Source organism: Populus euphratica, unplaced genomic scaffold, assembly GCF_000495115.2.
Source record: "Populus euphratica unplaced genomic scaffold, PopEup_1.0 scaffold155.1, whole genome shotgun sequence".
Taxonomy (NCBI): Eukaryota; Viridiplantae; Streptophyta; class Magnoliopsida; order Malpighiales; family Salicaceae; genus Populus; species Populus euphratica.
The window spans coordinates 322,829-340,635 of record NW_011499929.1 but is presented as its reverse complement, the minus strand read 5'-3'; the positions used below and the strand labels follow the sequence as shown (position 1 = coordinate 340,635).

Genomic DNA, 17,807 nt, shown 5'->3' with positions numbered 1-17,807 from the left:
CCTCAATTCAGTTAATAGAATAATTGGATAAAAGCAGAAAGATTGATAGAGCTCAATTGATTGCCACAGAAAAGGGATCGGGTTTTCAGCTGACTAAATTATTATACAGGGACTAAATCGAGAAATCGAATATAAAACAAGGACAGCATATGAGACTTTGAAAACCCATCATAGGCTTCTGCCCAAAAAGTTTCAGAAGATGTCTGCCAGCGAAAAAAAAGGGATAAAACTTTGATGAGTGGCTGGTGAAGTAAAACTGTAGACCTAGAACAACAGAAGAAAGAATGGCAACATCAGCTCTCAGTCTCACTAATCAGTTATGTCGCTTCTCTTCTGAAGTACACTTCTTGTTCATAAACAAGAATTTCTCAACACCAAAATCAACAAGATTAATTAGTCATGTGTGGTCTTACTCTAAAACTACCAGGATTCCAGCTTTACACTCAGGTATTTAGTTCTTTGCCTTAACCTTTTTTTCCCCTCAAAGTGTGTGTTTCTATGTTCCTTTGAGAGAATTGAAAGTTGATAAATTATGGTTTTTTTTTTTTTTTTTGTTGTTGAAGCTAATGGTTATATAAAGGAGGCTATTGAAGAGGGGGAGGGTATGGTTGATAGTGATAAAGTAAGGGTGTTAAAGCAGAAAATAGAGGTTCTTGGGATTAAATGTGATGATTCTTGCTTTCCTGGACAGTACTATCACTTGCTTTGTCCCAGGGTGAGATGAAACCACTTTTTAAATTTTTTATGTGGTACATAGTCTTGCTTTGTAGTGTATTGCTATGACCATAAACATGATATTTATGTTTGTGTAGACATGGATATTGGATACCATGATTGTTTGAAACAAAATTATTGCTTTTTTGTAACTTTTTTTTTTGATATTTTGAGTGGTTAATTTTTTGTACAGTGCAAAGGTGGCAAGACCATGGAGAGGAGCTTATCATTTAATATCACCCAAGATGTGTAAGCTGCTGCTTGTACTTTCTAGTATAGTTGGAAATGCATTGCATTGGAAACATTTAAAGGATTTTGATAATGGGTGTTGTAGGGATGTTGCAATGTGGAGATGTTTCGGGACTGGTTGTGGATGGACAGGCCAGGTGAAGATGCAATGTGAAAATTCATTCGAATTTTAGGGTAATTGGAAGTGGGAGATTCTTAAGCCATTCTCAAATTTTTATTGTAGGCCTTTGCTGATAGCAGGATGCCAATCGCTGGAATGAACAAAATTTTTAAAGTTAAGTCCTCCAAGCAAGTAACCCCAGAGAACGTAGTTTTGGAACCATTGGGTGACAAGGTATACTGATTATTATTCACAGAATATTCTAGTGTAGTTTTTAAATTTTCTAGCCAAGTCTTATTGAATTGACTGGTGGAATGTTATTTATGTTGGTTATAATTTTTTTTTTTACCAGCTGATCGCATACTTTAGTGAAAGAATGATTTCTGAGGAAACTCTGCGGAGAAATGCTGTTATGCAGATGTCCGGTGATAAGGTCCCTAAAGTGTATCATTTGGAGCATTGCACTACTTACCATTTTTACTTTAACGTTTCACCATGAGATAAAAACTTTTCAATGTATGCTTTAATTTGCTGGAAGAAACGTAGTTAAGAGAAGAGAAAATGGCTTAGGATTAATGCTCATATGGTAAATGTGAAGATACCCCTCATCATTTTCTAAACTTACTTTTTAATCCTTTGGGGCAGTTATGCCCTTAATAATTGTCCAAGAAATTTGATTGGGACTATTAGCCTAGTATTTGCAATCGTTTACTTGAGGGAATAAGTGAGACAACTGTGACCTAAGCCTTTGCTCAATTGAGTAGCCAAATTGCTCGTATGATTCTGGATTGAGTAGGCAACAATATAGGTTTTCTAGGCTATGTTCCCTTTCTCTAATTTTGTGATGTTATTTCTAGCTTCAACTCTTATTCTGGTTCTCAAACATGAAGTGATAAATTTGGATTCAGCTATCCAGGATAATTCAAAAGGCAAAACAAGTTCTTTGATCTTCCTGTTTGTGCAATGCATTCCTTGCTCTAGAACATATGTTAGGTTAAGGCAGGAACTAAAGTAAAGGCCATTTCTAGCCGCATTTTGTACTTCTACCACCAAAGACAAGGGTGAAGGACTGAAACTAGGATTAACGATGGCTGTTTTATGTAAAAGAGGGAAGAATGATGAGATCATATCTTTAACATTTTTATTTGATGTTCAGCTTAATGATCTGTCTCAAGAACTTCCAACTCTAAGAATGTGATTGCTTCTAATTACTGTTGGTTGCAGTATGTTATTGCTTTTACATACAGACAAAATGGGGCGATTGTTGGTTGCAAATACCGAACCATGGAGAAAAGGTTTTGGCAGGTAAATATGCTAAGCTTATCCTGCATTTTAAAATTGACATGCAGTGGTGATGTTTTGGCAAGCTCAAGATGGGGTTGATGTTTGAGATATTATTAAAATAAACCCTAGATTTATTCTGTTTTTGTTTTTTTGACTTATCATATTTGTGTAACTCCTTTTCAGGAGAAGGACACAAGAAAATGGTTATATGGACTAGATGACATAAATGAAGCCACCGAAATTATTATTGTAAATGCTTTCACCTTATTTGCCCTCTTCTAACTGGATATTGAAACTTCTCTCTGTCCTGATTGTTATTACTTTGGTTGTCTAAGGTTGAAGGGGAAATAGATAAGCTTTCAGTGGAGGAAGCTGGATTCCGTAATTGTGTTAGTGTTCCTGGTGGCGCACCACAAATAGTTTCTGCAAAAGATTTACCATCCATACAGAAGGTTTGAATTGAGACTGATAAATTTCATCGGCATGTTTTTGTTTTAAGATTTAACTATATGTTCTTTCTTTCTTTCTTCAAGGTGAAACAACTGTATTTCTTCCTACTGAACTGAGAATCTAATTAGGCCATAAAGCTTACTGTTTTTTCTTCAAAATGTATCTCTTATTTATTGCTAAGTACACAATATTCTCTCTTTCCAGCTTGTACATTTTACATTATGGTTCTTGTGCTATCTTACCTTTTCTCACAGATTTTGATGTCTATTCTATCATTAATTTACTTTAGTTTGTTTTGTGTATCAATGCATGTGTGAAGCTAGGACAGAGCGTATCAGTATCTATGGAACAGCAAAGAGTACTTGGATAAAGTAAGCATCTTTGGGCAGAACATGAGTTGGACATGAAGTGATCCTTCAGACTTTCTTCCTGTGTTAATTTCTTAATTACTCTGTTCTTTTTACATATAAACCTCTTAGCTATCTCGCATTGTCCTGGCAACTGATGGCGACACAAGTGGGCGATCGTTGGCTGAAGAGCTAGCACGCCGGCTGGGAAAAGAAAGGTGATAACTATCCCATGATGAAACCTGAATGATATGGTCAGAAATTATCTTTTACACAGGAATAGGGTCAGTTTGGTGAAACTATTAGATTTATGCTGGTTGATCAGGTGACAAGGCTTATTATGTTTTATTAGCTCAAGTGGGGGTATTTCTGAAACTTGTATATGCTACCATATAAAGAGCACATACAATAGATATGCAATAAGCAGTTCAGATTTTGAGAGCCATCTAGGTTTCCTAGGTTTTACTGGTTTCTTCTTTATATCTCTTATTTTGTCTTACTGAGAAGGGTTTCATTTTCTTTTATAGCTAGCTTTTCGTCTGTTCTTTTTGTTTCATCATTGGAGCTCCATACTTTTATTTTATGTAGCACACATGGGTTGTGATCTGTAATGGAAAAGGAATAGTTAGCTAAATAGAACCTGTGTAACACATTATGAGTCTGTACCTTTGAAATTATACTGCGATGTCCTGCCATGTCACACAACGAAGCAGTTTGATCTTGCCACCAAAATAGGCTTTACTTCAAACTCATTCCTGTTATGCCTTTCTTTTTCCTGGACTTCACCAGATGTTGGTTGGTACGTTGGCCGAAGAAAGATGACTCACGGTGCTTCAAAGATGCAAATGAGGTTTGTGCATTTTCATTATATGCTCTGGAAAGTTCATTTGGTTTTGAAATTTAGGTTATGTTAAAAAAAGATCATAGACAACCATTTCGACTTTTTGTGGTAAAAGGATGCTAGGGCTAATGTTCAAATGATGATAAACAAGACAAAACTCTCAATCCTTGGGAGCAGAGATTAAGCCTGAGGGCTGAGAACTATGCCTGCTGATGATGCTACTATCATCTATAAAACTTGGATCTTTCTATGCTTTTTAACCATTTATAGCAGAGATGATAGTATTGGTAATGTAACTGTAAACATATTAATTATGTCCTTGTGATGTTGCAGAATAAACTGAATATTAGCATCTGCATGTTGTCTTTGTTCTGTTGATGGTTACAGGTTCTGAAGTGTTTGGGACCAGCTGCATTGAAGGAAGTAATTCAAACTGCAGAAAAATATGAGGCTTGTCGGCTACATCGTCTGAATTAGGTAACTTCAGGATTATATTTAGATTGAAAACAAAATTTCTTTATGATATTTGCACAATTTGTACCACAAACATGCAAAGTTCAAGTACATATTTTGTTTCGTAACTTTTAGTTGAGATTTCTCATTTTGTTGCAATTCGTAGATTGATGATGCCACAACATTTCTGGTGTATAGTAATACACTAACGCTCAAGATACTGATCTTTCATGTCTAAGACTGACATGTGGTGGTTATTTTTATTGAAATTTCTGACAGATTGGAAATGGTTGAGGATCAAGGACAAATAGTTTCAAATCTTAAAGTTGGTGTTCTCCAAAGCCTACCCGCCGAAGAAAACCATCTGCAGACAAGAAGACAGAATCCCTTTGCACAATTTCTTCTTCTTTACTTGGAAAGTGCACTTTTCTTTGCACCAGCACAGAATGTTATGCTACGAGTCCTGAAGCTGTGTTTGGTGCTAAACACCAGGAAGAAGAAAGCCCTGAGGCATCATGATGCAGATACAAGGTCACCTGTGATGAGATGCCACATGTGGAAATTTATATGTAACATGAAGATTTTCACTCTAACTAGATCTGGTTTAGCTGCTGGCAGTGTGGTTGAGTTCCACTTTGGAGAGCATGTCCTTTTGGGGTTTGCATGTATTTTCTCTTGAAGACAAAATTGATAAAACCAATTAGATATTTGACAAAAAAAACTCCTTTTGTTTCCCATTTCATAATTAATATTCCAATGTACAAGACTTTTTTTGTTTAAGTGTTAATGTGTGGTTACTATCTGAAGAAATTCTCGAGATAAATTTGTTTTATGTATCTTTTTATTTTAATTAAATATATTCTTGTTCTTCTATGTTCGTCTATTTTGTTTTAGAATTCTGATCAATCTTTTATTGTATAGATTAAAGTCTTTGAGATTCACCATTTAGTTTGATTAAAATGCGCATGCTATCTTCCTCAATATGATTTATCTGCAGCCTCAACGCTTCAACTTAATTAATGGTCTCTTAATTTTGCACTTTTTTGTCAATTAGGTCCCTTGCTAATGACCCATTAGTCCAGTAGTTAAGAATTCCAATTAGTCCCTCAACTTTGAATTTTGGATTTGATTGCTCTCAAACTATGTTTTATTTGAAATTAGCTCCTTCCACTAGTTTTTGTAGACCAACACGTAAACACTTTCAAAATTATATTTTACATTTTAATTATAATTTCCTCTTTTTATATATATTTTTCATTGAGAAAAATAGTTTTTTAACATAAAAAATTATGGATAAATATTAAATTGAGTTAATTGAAAACAAAAACTATATTAAAAAAATAGAAAAAGATTGGGAAAGAGAAGGGTGTTAATGAGATTGTTTTAAAATACAAGTGGCAAAAGAGCCAACAAAGAAATGAAAAGAAAAGGAAAGCAATCTGGTTAGTTATTCGGGCGGGTTTCAACCTGAAAGAGAATTAAGTATGTATTTGTTTTTTTATTCAAAAAAATGCTTCGGAAAATCTTAATTTTTTTATATGTTTAATTTATTTTGATATGTTAATATGAAAAATAATTTTTAAATTTTTTTAATATATATTTCAAACATAAATTATTTTTAAGAAATAATAATTATACAATCCTAAGTAGCTAACAAATAGAATTAATCATTTTCAATCAAATCTGCTTAGACTGACAGCCACATAAAGTTTCATTTATTAATTTTTTTAAATTAATTAATCATTTTCTTTTATTTTGAAAAATAATAATATTAAATCTGCTTAGTATTAATTCAGTAACTTGTTCAACCAAACCGCATCAAAATGATTAGGTCAAAACTCATTTTCATTTTTTTTTTAAATTAATGTTCTTTTTATATTAAAATAATGTTGTTTTTGAACCGGGTTAGCGGGTTTAATAACTTTATTAAAAAGGTGAAGTGTAAAAGATAAAATAAAAATAAAATAAAACAGGTAAGACAACGACAGACAGAACCCGGAAACCCTTAAACCCTGTTTTCAGCCCTTTCCCTCCTCTATCTTCCACTCTCACCCATGGAAGAACAGCCCTTGCTGAAACACCTACAACAAGAACCATAGAGAATCCAAAAGAGAGAGAGAGAAAAAGATGCTTGCTTTTGCCATTCACAAACCTCACGTCAATTTGAACAAAAAGCTTGCTTTTTTATCTTCTTTTCACTACTACATGGGCTCTAAATTCTTGCTTAAACCCACCACTAGTACTTTTCCTACTCCTTTGCCTCTGTTACCTTCTTCAAATAAACAACAATATCGTACCTTTAAAAGATTGTCACCTGTTTTTTGTTCTTCAAAACCCACCTCTAAGTTTAGCCGTTCTTTGCTTACTCAAACTAATGGCCTCCCTTTTTCTCCTCTTTCTGCCCCAGGTATTTATCTTATGCATTTTCGTGTTTTTTGAGATGGGTTTTTGTTTCTGTTACGTGGGGTTCTTGGCTTTTGTTGGATAAGGCTGAAAGTTTTGTTTTGTTTTTTTTAGAAAGGTTAGTGTATATGAATTTGTATGTTCATGTGAAGATAAATGCGTGTTTTAGAGGGTTGATGTGGTATTTTTGTGTGTTTTTTGGTCTGGTTTTCAGTTTATGGTTTGGACCCAGAAGTGAAGAAATCAAAGTTGGAGATTTTAAGGTTTAAATTAGCAGAGGTGGGGATTGAACTAGATCACTTTGCTCCTGGACAGTACAATGCCTTAACTTGTCCAATGGTAAAGATCTTTGCGTGTTACTTATTGTTGCAATGTTAAAGTTTCGCTTTGTCAAGGAGTTGTCTATAAGATTTGACTGTGTGCTTATCATGCGAAAGCAAATTTTAAAATTAGATATTGACAATTGATATTAGAAAAGAACCAAGTAGTAAAAGATTTGATGAGATTTATTTTGCTCGAAATTGATATAAGTAGTTAATGCAGTCACATTAGCTGATTGCTTCAGCTTGCGAAAGATATTTTTTTGTTTTGAAACAAAGGAACATTAATAAAATGTTTGAGCTTTGAAATAAATTTTCTTTGCAAAAAAATTTGGACATGGGAATGATCTGCTAAATTTGGTGTAAAGTCTCAGTTTCTGTGCTATCAGGTATTCCTTTTATTAAGTTTGATTGCAATGTTTAGAAATTGTACTTATTTGTGGTTGCTGTTTTTTGTGTTAGTGCAAAGGCGGTGGTTCAAAAGAGAAATCCTTTTCTCTTTTCATCAGTGCGGATGGGTATGCTCTTGCACTTTTCGTGAATCATTTTTATATGTGGTGATTATAAAATTGTCAACTTGGGGCATCTTTGATTTCTAGGGGAAATGCATCCTGGAATTGCTTTCGAGCAAAATGTGGGTGGAATGGTGGAACAAAAGTAAGAATTTCTTGTCTGTGTTGCATGTAAAACTATTTGGTCATATAGCAGTGAAAATCATTTGCCTGAAAACTCCTCCTTTGGCTGCAGCCCTTTGCAGGTAGCAAGTCTACATATGGAACCTCACTCAAACTTTCCAAAGTTAAGGAGATAAGAGAAATCACAGAGCAGAGTCTGGAATTGGAACCGTTATGCGACGAGGTTGTTGCGTTATCTTTTTACCTTTGTGTTTTAATACTAATCTTGTTTTCTATTATGCTGATTTGGGTGATGGTTAGTCCACTTGTAAAGGTGCTGGCCAGTTCAGTCTCTTGATGTGCCTGTGGTCGAGATAGTTGTCCGCATTTGGGAGCACTTCCTTCATATTGATTTTCAGGAACATCTCCAGGAAATGTTTTTAGCATAACTAATTTTCACTGGGATGGGAAATGAGAGACAGTTTAGCTACATTCTTCACGTTCTCAACCAATCTATTTGCCTTTTTCTTATTGCAATGCAAGGCATATAACTATTTTTGGCATTGTTTCAGCTTGTTTGTTATTTCAAGGAGCGGTTAATATCAGCAGAGACGCTGGCGAGAAATCAAGTTATGCAGAAAGGTTATGGCGACCGTGGCCAGGTTCACAACACTACTGAAACAACAAGAATACTTCTTATGTTTAATCATTAATTGTAGTGTGAAGATTCCTATGAACCTTTAATAGTTGTAAATTCAAATGAACCATAATCATGGATAAACTAAATGGAATTTTGGGTGAATTTATCTTCTTTTTTTTATATACATAAAATGCAAAAATTTTGCTACTTTCACCTTTATAAATGGAAACAAAGTTATATCTCCCTTTTATGATCAGTACAAGAAGAGATTTTAAAGTTGTTCCTTGGTTCATATGTGTAAGGAGAAGAAGGGGTGGGGGGTATTTTCTGTTGCCTATTTCAAATATTGATTAATTTGTTTGGATAATATGTTCTTGTCATTTCAGTTTAAATGTGAACTGCTTCTGCCCCTTCTAATAATTCTAGACATTTCATTGGCAGGTTGCTATTGCTTTCACTTATCGACGGAATGGAGTGCTTGTAAGCTGCAAGTATCGGGACATCAACAAGAGATTTTGGCAGGTTCTTGTCATAAATGTTACTTTTTCTATATAAAAAAATGCCTAGGCTTGTATTATTGAACTTCTATATTTAGTTCCGATCAATCATTACCATCATTTTAAAATCTTAAGACCTTGTATTTTGAATCTCCATTGGATGAATTCCTACCGGGAAATCTCTCTTGAATGATTACTAGAGGGATCATTGAACTTTCCTTGATTGGTGTCAAACACCTCAGAGACTAGTAATTTGCGTGCATCACTGATGAGGGAGACTTTTTGTGAGAACTTCATGATTTATGTTTTTCTTCATTTTAAGATTTGCTTCCTCTATGTTTGTGCTTGAACTTTTTTTTATCCTTATTTAAACTTGAACTTCATGTTTTACTGCTTGGGTTGTTTCATTCAGCCTTTCAGTAAATTCTTATGATGGTATCCTTGTCACATTCAATCTCTCAAAGGAATTTTTTAGTAGTGCTTATTTGATCCTTTACTAATTTGCATTTATTTCAGGTGAAAGGCACAAGGAGTATTTATTTGATATTTAATTTGAAGTAATGTGTTTCTAATCCATTACTATTCTGCTTTTATTTCAGGAAAAGGATACAGAAAAAGTATTTTACGGGCTAGATGATATAAAGGGAGCAGATGAAATCATCATTGTATTGTGTCTGCCTTTCAATTTGTGAGAAATTCCTTAGTTACCTCTCATGATGCTTATCAATTTATTCTGATTGTAGGTTGAAGGTGAAATGGACAAGCTTGCAATGGAAGAAGCTGGATTTCGGAATTGTGTGAGTGTCCCTGATGGTGCACCTCCATCAGTTTCTCCAAAGGAATTACCACCTAACCAGGAGGTCTGTGTCAACACTTTAAAATTCAGATTTTTGTCTGCAATGTTTATTACTATTTATTATTTGATGCAGTCAATGATAGAGAAGTTGAGAAATTATAGTTATTTAATCCGTGATTATGTTTATTTTGATAATTCCGGTAAAACTAGTCTATATTTAGGTATTTCTCTTAGGATTTTTAGTGCTATTTAGAAATCTTAGTTTATTTAGAAACTAGAATATTAGTTAGGAGTTTGTAATTATGTTTTCCTATTAGTTTAGGACTATATTTGGTGTTTATATATTCTATGCAGTGGGAGAACTTTGAATAATTGAATTATGAGTATTTGGTGTTTATATATTCTATGCAGTGGGAGGACTTTGAATAATTGAATTATGAGTATTTGATATAGTTTAAGGGTTGTTGCCCTTTTTTTTTCCTTGCTCTCTTTTCTTCTTCCTCCTGAAGTATTTTTGATTGCTACAGTAATCCCAGATTACCATTCACATTACGGTTAAAATCCCAATTCCACATCCTCAATCAATCCCAATTCTGCATACATGCAACTTAAACCCTGATTCATCTCTTAACTATCTCTCTAATTCTATCAACAAATCCTCCATAAGACACTAATCCAAATTTGTCTGACATCATTATTGAATCTAGTCATGTCCATTGGAAAACAAAATGGAGGAAAAGGATCCATGCATGTGACCCCATAAGGCTTATTTATGTAGGGAGAAATAGCATTAGTGTGAAAACACTTCTACACATAGACTGAATGCAATCCTCACCTTTGTGATTAAAAATCATTTGAATGCTAATTGCTATTTTTTTTTCTGTTCTTCTGTAACCTTATTAATAAAGTACTGTTAATTTCTCAAACGAGCATTCAGAGACCTTGCCAAATTAAACCAGTATTCTCATTGTCCATGTTAATAATATTTGGTTCCTTTTGTACTGGAAATCTATCTGATTCCCACTTATATGCATCTGTGAAGCTAGGACACAAAATATCAGTATCTCTGGAATTGCAAAGAGTACTTGGATAAGGTTGGTAAAAATAACTTGTACTGCTAGTGAGTGCTACCCATCAATTTAAAGATGCAAGTTTTGACTTGTACTTCTGTAGGTATCTCGCATAATACTTGCCACTGATGGAGATCCACCGGGTCAAGCATTGGCTGAAGAGCTGGCACGCCGCCTTGGAAGGGAAAGGTGCATAGCTTGTCTGCTGATAATACTGTTTCCTTCGTTACATGAGAATGATTTTCGCAAATTTGTTTAGAAAAACCATCATTCTTCTTTTTTTTTGGTGGATGCAGATGCTGGCGAGTCAAATGGCCAAAGAAAAATACAGACGAACATTTCAAGGATGCAAATGAGGTCAGAAATGAATAGCTCATATACATGCCATGACTATGTTTAAAGTACAAGTTGATTTTGTTTTCCCTTGTTCTAATGTTTTTCAGTGATAAACTGGTGCATCATTTGGCAAATGATGATTCATATGGCTCTGATTCAACAAAATGGAAACTGAGTTCATATGCTATATGCTATTTTTCCTTCCCTCTGAACCATTTATTCTGGAATAATTTATGATTTAGTTTATTAACATCAAACCATGTTGTTGGTCGAATGCATTTCATCAATTTTTATAGATAATTGTCCTTTATTAGATGAATCCACAGAGAATGATTTTTGAAAGGCTCATGAAGCTTACTTACATTGGACATTTCCTTCTTGATAGTTAACAACACTGGTAGAAAATATCTTCAGGTTCTCATGTTTTCGGGGCCACTTGCACTGAGGGATATAATTGAAAATGCTGAGCTGTACCCTATACGTGGATTGTTCCACTTTAGCGATTACTTCCCTGAGATTGATGCGTATTATAATCGTACTCTTGGGTATGAATTTGGTGCCTCAACTGGGTGGACAGCTCTAAATGAAATATATAATGTAAGTCCTGATATTTCTTTCTTTCCTTCTGCTTTAAACCTGCATTTTTTATCTTTCATCATGGGGTATTTATTTAATTTCAGGTAATGAAATATTATGTTGCATGAGAATTTCCTTTGAAAAACTGTATTTGTAGAAAAATGTTATGGTTTTCAAAATATGAAATTGTATTTATCACCTGAATAAATTGATAATCTAATCAGATGCTTTCAATAATACGTCTGGAGATAGCTGATCCAGCTTTCCTAATTCTAAATCAATAGAAAAATAGAAGAAGAATCAAAGGAAAATATTGAAATGAGGGAATGGATTGCAAAGAAGGGAAGGGGGTAAGGTGGGAGGGAGCTGAACTTCTGTAATCTGTGGCTTTGAAAGGAGTTTTTGTCTGATATTCAGTAGGGTGGAAATATTCATGTTGTCTTAATTTTCTTCTCCATTTCTTTATATAGAAGGATTTCTTATTATTTCAGTTATAATCATTCGATCTCTTTTTTGAATATTTAAATTAAAATCTTCTTTATGAAGAGAAGAATGTGAACTCAGAAAAGTAACTGATAAACAGGTGTTTCTCTTATCATCTCTTGGAAGGGGGGTAACACTGCTGTTATATTCTTTTAAATTACTACGTATCAGTAAATTAGAGAAATCTGTGTATGTGAATGTTAGGGAGAGGGACAGTAAGAGAGATCATGTTAGGGAGAGGGACAGTGAGAGAGAGCAAGAGGAAGTTAATCTTTTGTTCTTTTAAATTAAAAAGATATGCAGTGAGAGAACTGGATTTCCAGGGTTTTGAATGGAGTGATATTCAGTGTGGTTGGAAATTCATATCGTCTTAATTTTCTTCTCCATTTCTCTGTATAGAAGGATGCCATATTCTCCCAGCTGCAAGGATTCATGCTTTTTTCATTAATATTATAATCTTCTTAACACAGAGGGAAAGAAGGGCATTGAGAAGTAACTAATAAACATGGTGTTTTTATCATCTCTGGGAAGGGAGTTAATGTTGAAGCTAAACTCTTTAAATTACTAGTAAATTACATATATGTGTCTCTGAATAATGGCAGACAGACTGGTTTTAATTGCATGTATTTTGATTAGGTTATGCCAGGAGAGTTGACTTTGGTAACTGGGGTTCCCAATTCAGGCAAGAGTGAGTGGATCGATGCTCTATTATGCAATCTTAATGAAAGTGTTGGATGGAAATTCGCACTTTGCTCCATGGAGAACAATGTAAGCTAGTTCCTTTCTGTTTGTGTTTTGACATGCACAATCTTGATGTTAGTGATGGTTATCACCCTTCCTTGTGCATGCTCAATTAAACATGGATTAATTGTGATGAAACTGAAATAGCAGTCTCTGGATACAGTTTAGATGCATTTAGCGCACAGGATTTGGGTTTTGTAGAATCAAGCCATGCAAGTTGTCATATTCATTGATTGAGCAACATGGTTTTAGAAATGTAGTTAACTTCACATATTTTAAAATTCTTAATCATATTCATGTGAGTGTTCTTCACATGCAAAAAGGCTTTGTTTAATATATTTTTTTCATCCTTTATCAATATTATGTTTATTATGTATGTTCTTTTTACTAATTTTTTTCTCAACTGGTTGTCTTTTTTTCTTTGCTATAGGTTCGGCAACATGCTAGGAAACTGTTGGAGAAACACATGAAGAAGCCCTTTTTTGATGCACGGTCAGTATGGTCTATTTCTCCATCATTGCTCTATGATGTCCTTGAAATCTTTTCTTGAAAATGTACTCTTTCAACTTCCTATATTGTAATTCTTGACAGGTAATACAGCAATTGAAATCTTTTCTTGAAGATGTACTCTAAAACTCTTACCTTTCTAATTGTAGATCAATTGATTCTTATCTATAATAATATGTAATATTTGCTTTAAATTGCCAGATTAGTTGTGATAATTCATTTGGTTTTTTGTCACTTGTGCTGATTTCCTTTCTACTTTTTATCTCACATGAATTCTTTTAACTTTATCGTTTGATTTCTTTGCTAACCATAGTTATGGAGAATCTGCTGAACGAATGAGTGCTGAGGAGTTAGAAGAAGGGAAGCAGTGGTTGAGTGATACTTTTTATCTCATAAGGTAAGCTACACTTTATAGTTTGTTCAGGTGATATAAGTACATCTAGTTATTATAATTTTGACTTGGAGTGACAACCTGTTTCATGTTTCCTTTCTAGTTAATCTGGACTTTTTTTATTTCTGCTTGTTGATTTTTCAATGATTCTCATGCATTTGTAAGTCAAGTCTATCCTGAAATAGGGAAACTGACTATACTGATAGGAAGGTCCTCAGCTTCTATAGCTATAAATTTGTAGTTTTTTAGTTACAAGTTGCAGTACCTGATGTCTAAAAATGAAAAATTACATAGTGGTTACGTTGATGTCCAGAAATCTGCTGAGACCACAACCTGTCAGAGTTTATTTTCTAAAGCTATCTCAGTTCACAAGTGCTTTTTTTTTTTACTTTATTTTTTAGAAAAGACAGTACAGCCTTTTATTCTGGTTTATGAACTTTCATGTTTGGCATCGAACTTTTAAAATATTTTGACTACTTACTGTTCCCAAACCAAAGTAGGTTGATGAATAATTACATGTAGGGAATGGTTAATAAATATTCTATTTACTGGCTGTTGAACTTCTTTTGCACTTTCAAGAACAAATGCTTGAATGATCCCAGAACCTTAATTAATAATAACTTCTGGAAGAGTAATCCTCATTGTGAAGCCCCTGATGTTTCCAAACACTTGCTTTTGATCTAATTGTTGTCATTCTGATTAAGTTCATGATGTAACTTGTCGGCATTGCTTTTGATGTCTTGTTGTGTGGGCTTTTCCTGTGGTTCATGGAGTAGATGTGAGGACGATGCACTTCCAAATATAAAATGGGTTCTTGACCTTGCAAGAGCTGCAGTTCTCAGACATGGGGTCCGTGGACTAGTAATCGATCCTTACAATGAGCTCGATCATCAACGCCCTCCTAACATGTGAGATGTCCATCCCTATTGCTTGTAAATGTTGAGTTTGTGATGGGAACTAACACATGCTCTAAATTCTCTAGTTATTTGTTATTTCTTCATTCTTTATCTGCTAATGAGAGATTGCAGTGTAGAACTCATGGTTTTTGAATGATGAAAATTTGTTCATTTGCCTAGTTTCTTTTAATTTCAACTCTTCTCTTTTACATGTTAAATTGTTTTGTTAATGATAATAGCATCATTAAGCTAAAATATTCTGTCACCCTGTTTTTTTTTTTTTTTTCATTCATAAACCTTTGAATTGTTGGTTACTTTCTTTTCTTTTTATCAAAGCAGTACAAAAGGGTTTTACTATATCTCTCCTTCCAGTCTAGTAAATATGTATTATCATCACAATTCACTCTTGTTGTTTAGACTAATCCATCTCCCCTTGTTTCTTACTACTCATTTGTTTATGTTGAGTCTTATGAGTATAAGGCTAGTGTCAAGCACTAATCACTGAAATGTAAGACTGATTCAACTTTTGTTAAATTTGTACAGCAGCTTATGGAAAGGTGCTATTTCAGCTTTTCACAGATGTGTTCTTCCATATAGTTTATTTCACAGATGTATTAGAGGACAATAAACATTTTCTTGATTATCTATTTTGTCGTCTTAGCTTAATTGCTAATTGAAAATGCATCTTGTTTAGCAGAAACTAAATGCAGGAAACATAATCCCTCAAAATGTTCGAAGAAAACCATATTCTTTTTGTAGGATTTGTTTTTGAATTATAAATATGTGCCATAAATTTGTAATTCGATGCTTGATATGAAATTTGCTTATGACAGGACTGAGACTGAGTATGTTAGTCAGATGCTTACACTGATCAAAAGGTTTGCTCAACATCACGCTTGTCATGTTTGGTTAGTGGCACATCCAAGACAGGTTGGCATTTGTGATCTCAGGTTTTTTATGTCATCTTAAGGACCTCTGTTAGTTTGTACTAACTTGTGTTCTGTCTAACAGTTGCAAAATTGGACCGGCCAACCTCCTAATCTATATGATATCAGTGGCAGTGCACACTTTGTTAACAAATGCGACAACGGCATTGTCATTCATCGTAATAGGAATCCAAATGCTGGACCTATTGATCAAGTACAGGTGAGAACATTTGTATGGTCTCCTGCATATGCTTGTGTTTATATTTGCTAACTTTTCAACATCATTAGTAGACAATGGAATCTACATGATAATCTTGTATTGCACAAAGACACATGGCATACACTTTGTCTTCATTTCTTTCTCCCTTTAAACCAAAAAGTTTTCTTTTCATATACTTATCACCGTCATTATTCCTGGACACAAGTCTATTAATAAGTTTTATGTCCTGCAGGTTTTGGTCAGGAAGGTTAGAAATAAGGTAGCTGGAACCATAGGAGATGCCTTCCTGTCATATAACAGGTATGAGACTCAAAATTATTGTTATGGTGTCACATCACAACCTTAGCCTTAGCAATGATTACAAGTAACTTCTCTTGGCTACCGAAATTATTTTGGCTTGACCTGATTCTGTCAAATGCAACAGGTTTTAATCTGGTTTTTTAAAATTCCAATTCTAGCATAATATGTATGTATCATCACCATGGAATGTAAATAAACTAAGATTTTTGTTTCGGTAGAAAATAGTCCTATCTACATGGCAATAGCAGGGAAACTATTTGTGCGGTATTGGTTTCTTTCTTCCGTCAAAACTGAAGAAGATCTAACCATATTTAGGGTAACAAATAGTTCTGTTTTTGGTCTAGAGTGCAGTTTAATCTGATTGTTTTGTTGCTCATTTGTGTCCCCAGATGTCTTCCCTGATACGCACCATCTTCTCACTCTATTTCGTGTGCTTGTTTTCACCATGTTTAGATTTGGATGTTTTGTTTCCTTACATGAAACAAGTGTTGATGAATCTTTTGCGTGCACTTTGGCAGAGTAACTGGTGAATTCATGAATGTTGATAAATCAACTGGAAGCGACAATCAAGGCTTTAAACCACTTAGAAGATAGCCAATTATGTAACTAACATGAAGATAAAAAGACTTGTACATTTTTCACTTGTGAGTTAATATATACATCAATGTTATTTTTTGCATGATGATGTACTTTAATGATCTAATCTTGTAAACTAGGGCTTCATATATCAGGTTTTGATGCTTTGATTTAACAAGCCATGTCTTCACAGTTTTCTTTTCTTATTTCTTTATTCTGTAGTTTCTCTCAGTCTAAACATGTTGGTGTGCGTGTTTTTGTTCAAGTGCAGTATTTTAAGTGTGAATTTAATATTTAGTCTCTAAAATGGGGTTTATCTCACAGACCATTAATCCGGACTGGTCTGGCGGGCAGCAGTCTTGGACTCATCTAGGTTAAAGAAAATATAAGTCAAGGCATTGACCGGGTAAAAACCAGGGTTGACAAGTGACCTGAACTTCTATTCGTTTATTTTTTTGATTTTTTTTTTGTCTACAACAATATTATTTTGTTTTTTTTTTAATTTTAAATTTAAGGATTAATCTTAGTTGACTAAGTTTATCCTTGAACTTGTGATCATGCCTTCTCCTTGATTGATCTTGGATTGGTTTTATAACTATAAAACCACGAGAGATTAGAAAGAATGACAATTTTTAAACCATAAAAGGAATTTAGTTTTGCTAGAATACTAAAAGAGGAGTTATATATATATATATGTATATATATATGTATGTATGTATTCACACATTCTTCTCTGAGAAGAAGAAATAAACCGAAAACAGAACAAAAGAGGAACATCCTATTCACGTAAGACGCACAACTTTATTAAGAAGCACAATACTTGCGTTGTAGAGCAAAATATCATTCTGTAGACACTGTTTTATCAGAAACAATGTGATTCACCAAAAAATTGTTTGGTGTGGTCCATTGATCCCCTTACTTTTCTAATGTCAGCAATTTTGTGCGTGCAAGTTTTTCTTTCAACCACAAGGACAAAATACACCTCAACCTTGTTGCTTTTTGGTGACGTTTAGGTTATCATATTTGACGATGTCTGAAGCAAATTTGAAGAGATTATGAACCTTTTCATAGCTGCTC

At 34.0% G+C, this 17,807-nt stretch overlaps 2 protein-coding genes across 4 annotated transcripts; both read left to right on the top strand.

The window, feature by feature from the left end:
• The first annotated feature begins 179 nt into the window (after positions 1-179).
• On the top strand, positions 180-5,168 carry LOC105135909 (nucleic acid binding protein). 3 transcript variants are annotated; one of them, XR_844268.1, is made up of 14 exons: positions 180-447; positions 564-715; positions 908-963; positions 1,049-1,100; positions 1,187-1,297; positions 1,416-1,496; positions 2,288-2,368; positions 2,531-2,596; positions 2,683-2,799; positions 3,087-3,168; positions 3,277-3,362; positions 3,934-3,994; positions 4,373-4,462; positions 4,718-5,168. XR_844268.1 is itself a non-coding variant. In XM_011040992.1 (14 exons), the coding sequence occupies exons 1-13, from the start codon at positions 285-287 to the stop codon at positions 4,460-4,462; spliced, it is 1,164 nt and encodes a 387-aa protein (XP_011039294.1). In that variant the 5' UTR covers positions 183-284; the 3' UTR covers positions 4,718-5,168. The 3 variants fall into 3 exon arrangements, 2 of the variants coding, with proteins under 2 accessions (XP_011039294.1, XP_011039295.1); XM_011040992.1 differs by having other exon boundaries at positions 183-447; positions 3,121-3,168; XM_011040993.1 differs by lacking the exon at positions 1,416-1,496 and having other exon boundaries at positions 183-447; positions 3,121-3,168.
• A 1,249-nt stretch (positions 5,169-6,417) lies between these two features.
• Positions 6,418-16,908, top strand: LOC105135908 (toprim domain-containing protein). Its single transcript, XM_011040990.1, has 21 exons — positions 6,418-6,845; positions 7,056-7,180; positions 7,624-7,679; positions 7,761-7,818; positions 7,909-8,019; positions 8,348-8,437; positions 8,857-8,937; positions 9,512-9,577; positions 9,656-9,772; positions 10,755-10,802; positions 10,882-10,967; positions 11,075-11,135; positions 11,529-11,711; positions 12,810-12,941; positions 13,345-13,406; positions 13,735-13,818; positions 14,589-14,720; positions 15,542-15,638; positions 15,720-15,854; positions 16,087-16,154; positions 16,673-16,908. The coding sequence occupies exons 1-21, from the start codon at positions 6,566-6,568 to the stop codon at positions 16,746-16,748; spliced, it is 2,148 nt and encodes a 715-aa protein (XP_011039292.1). The 5' UTR covers positions 6,418-6,565; the 3' UTR covers positions 16,749-16,908.
• The last annotated feature ends 899 nt before the right edge of the window (positions 16,909-17,807 follow it).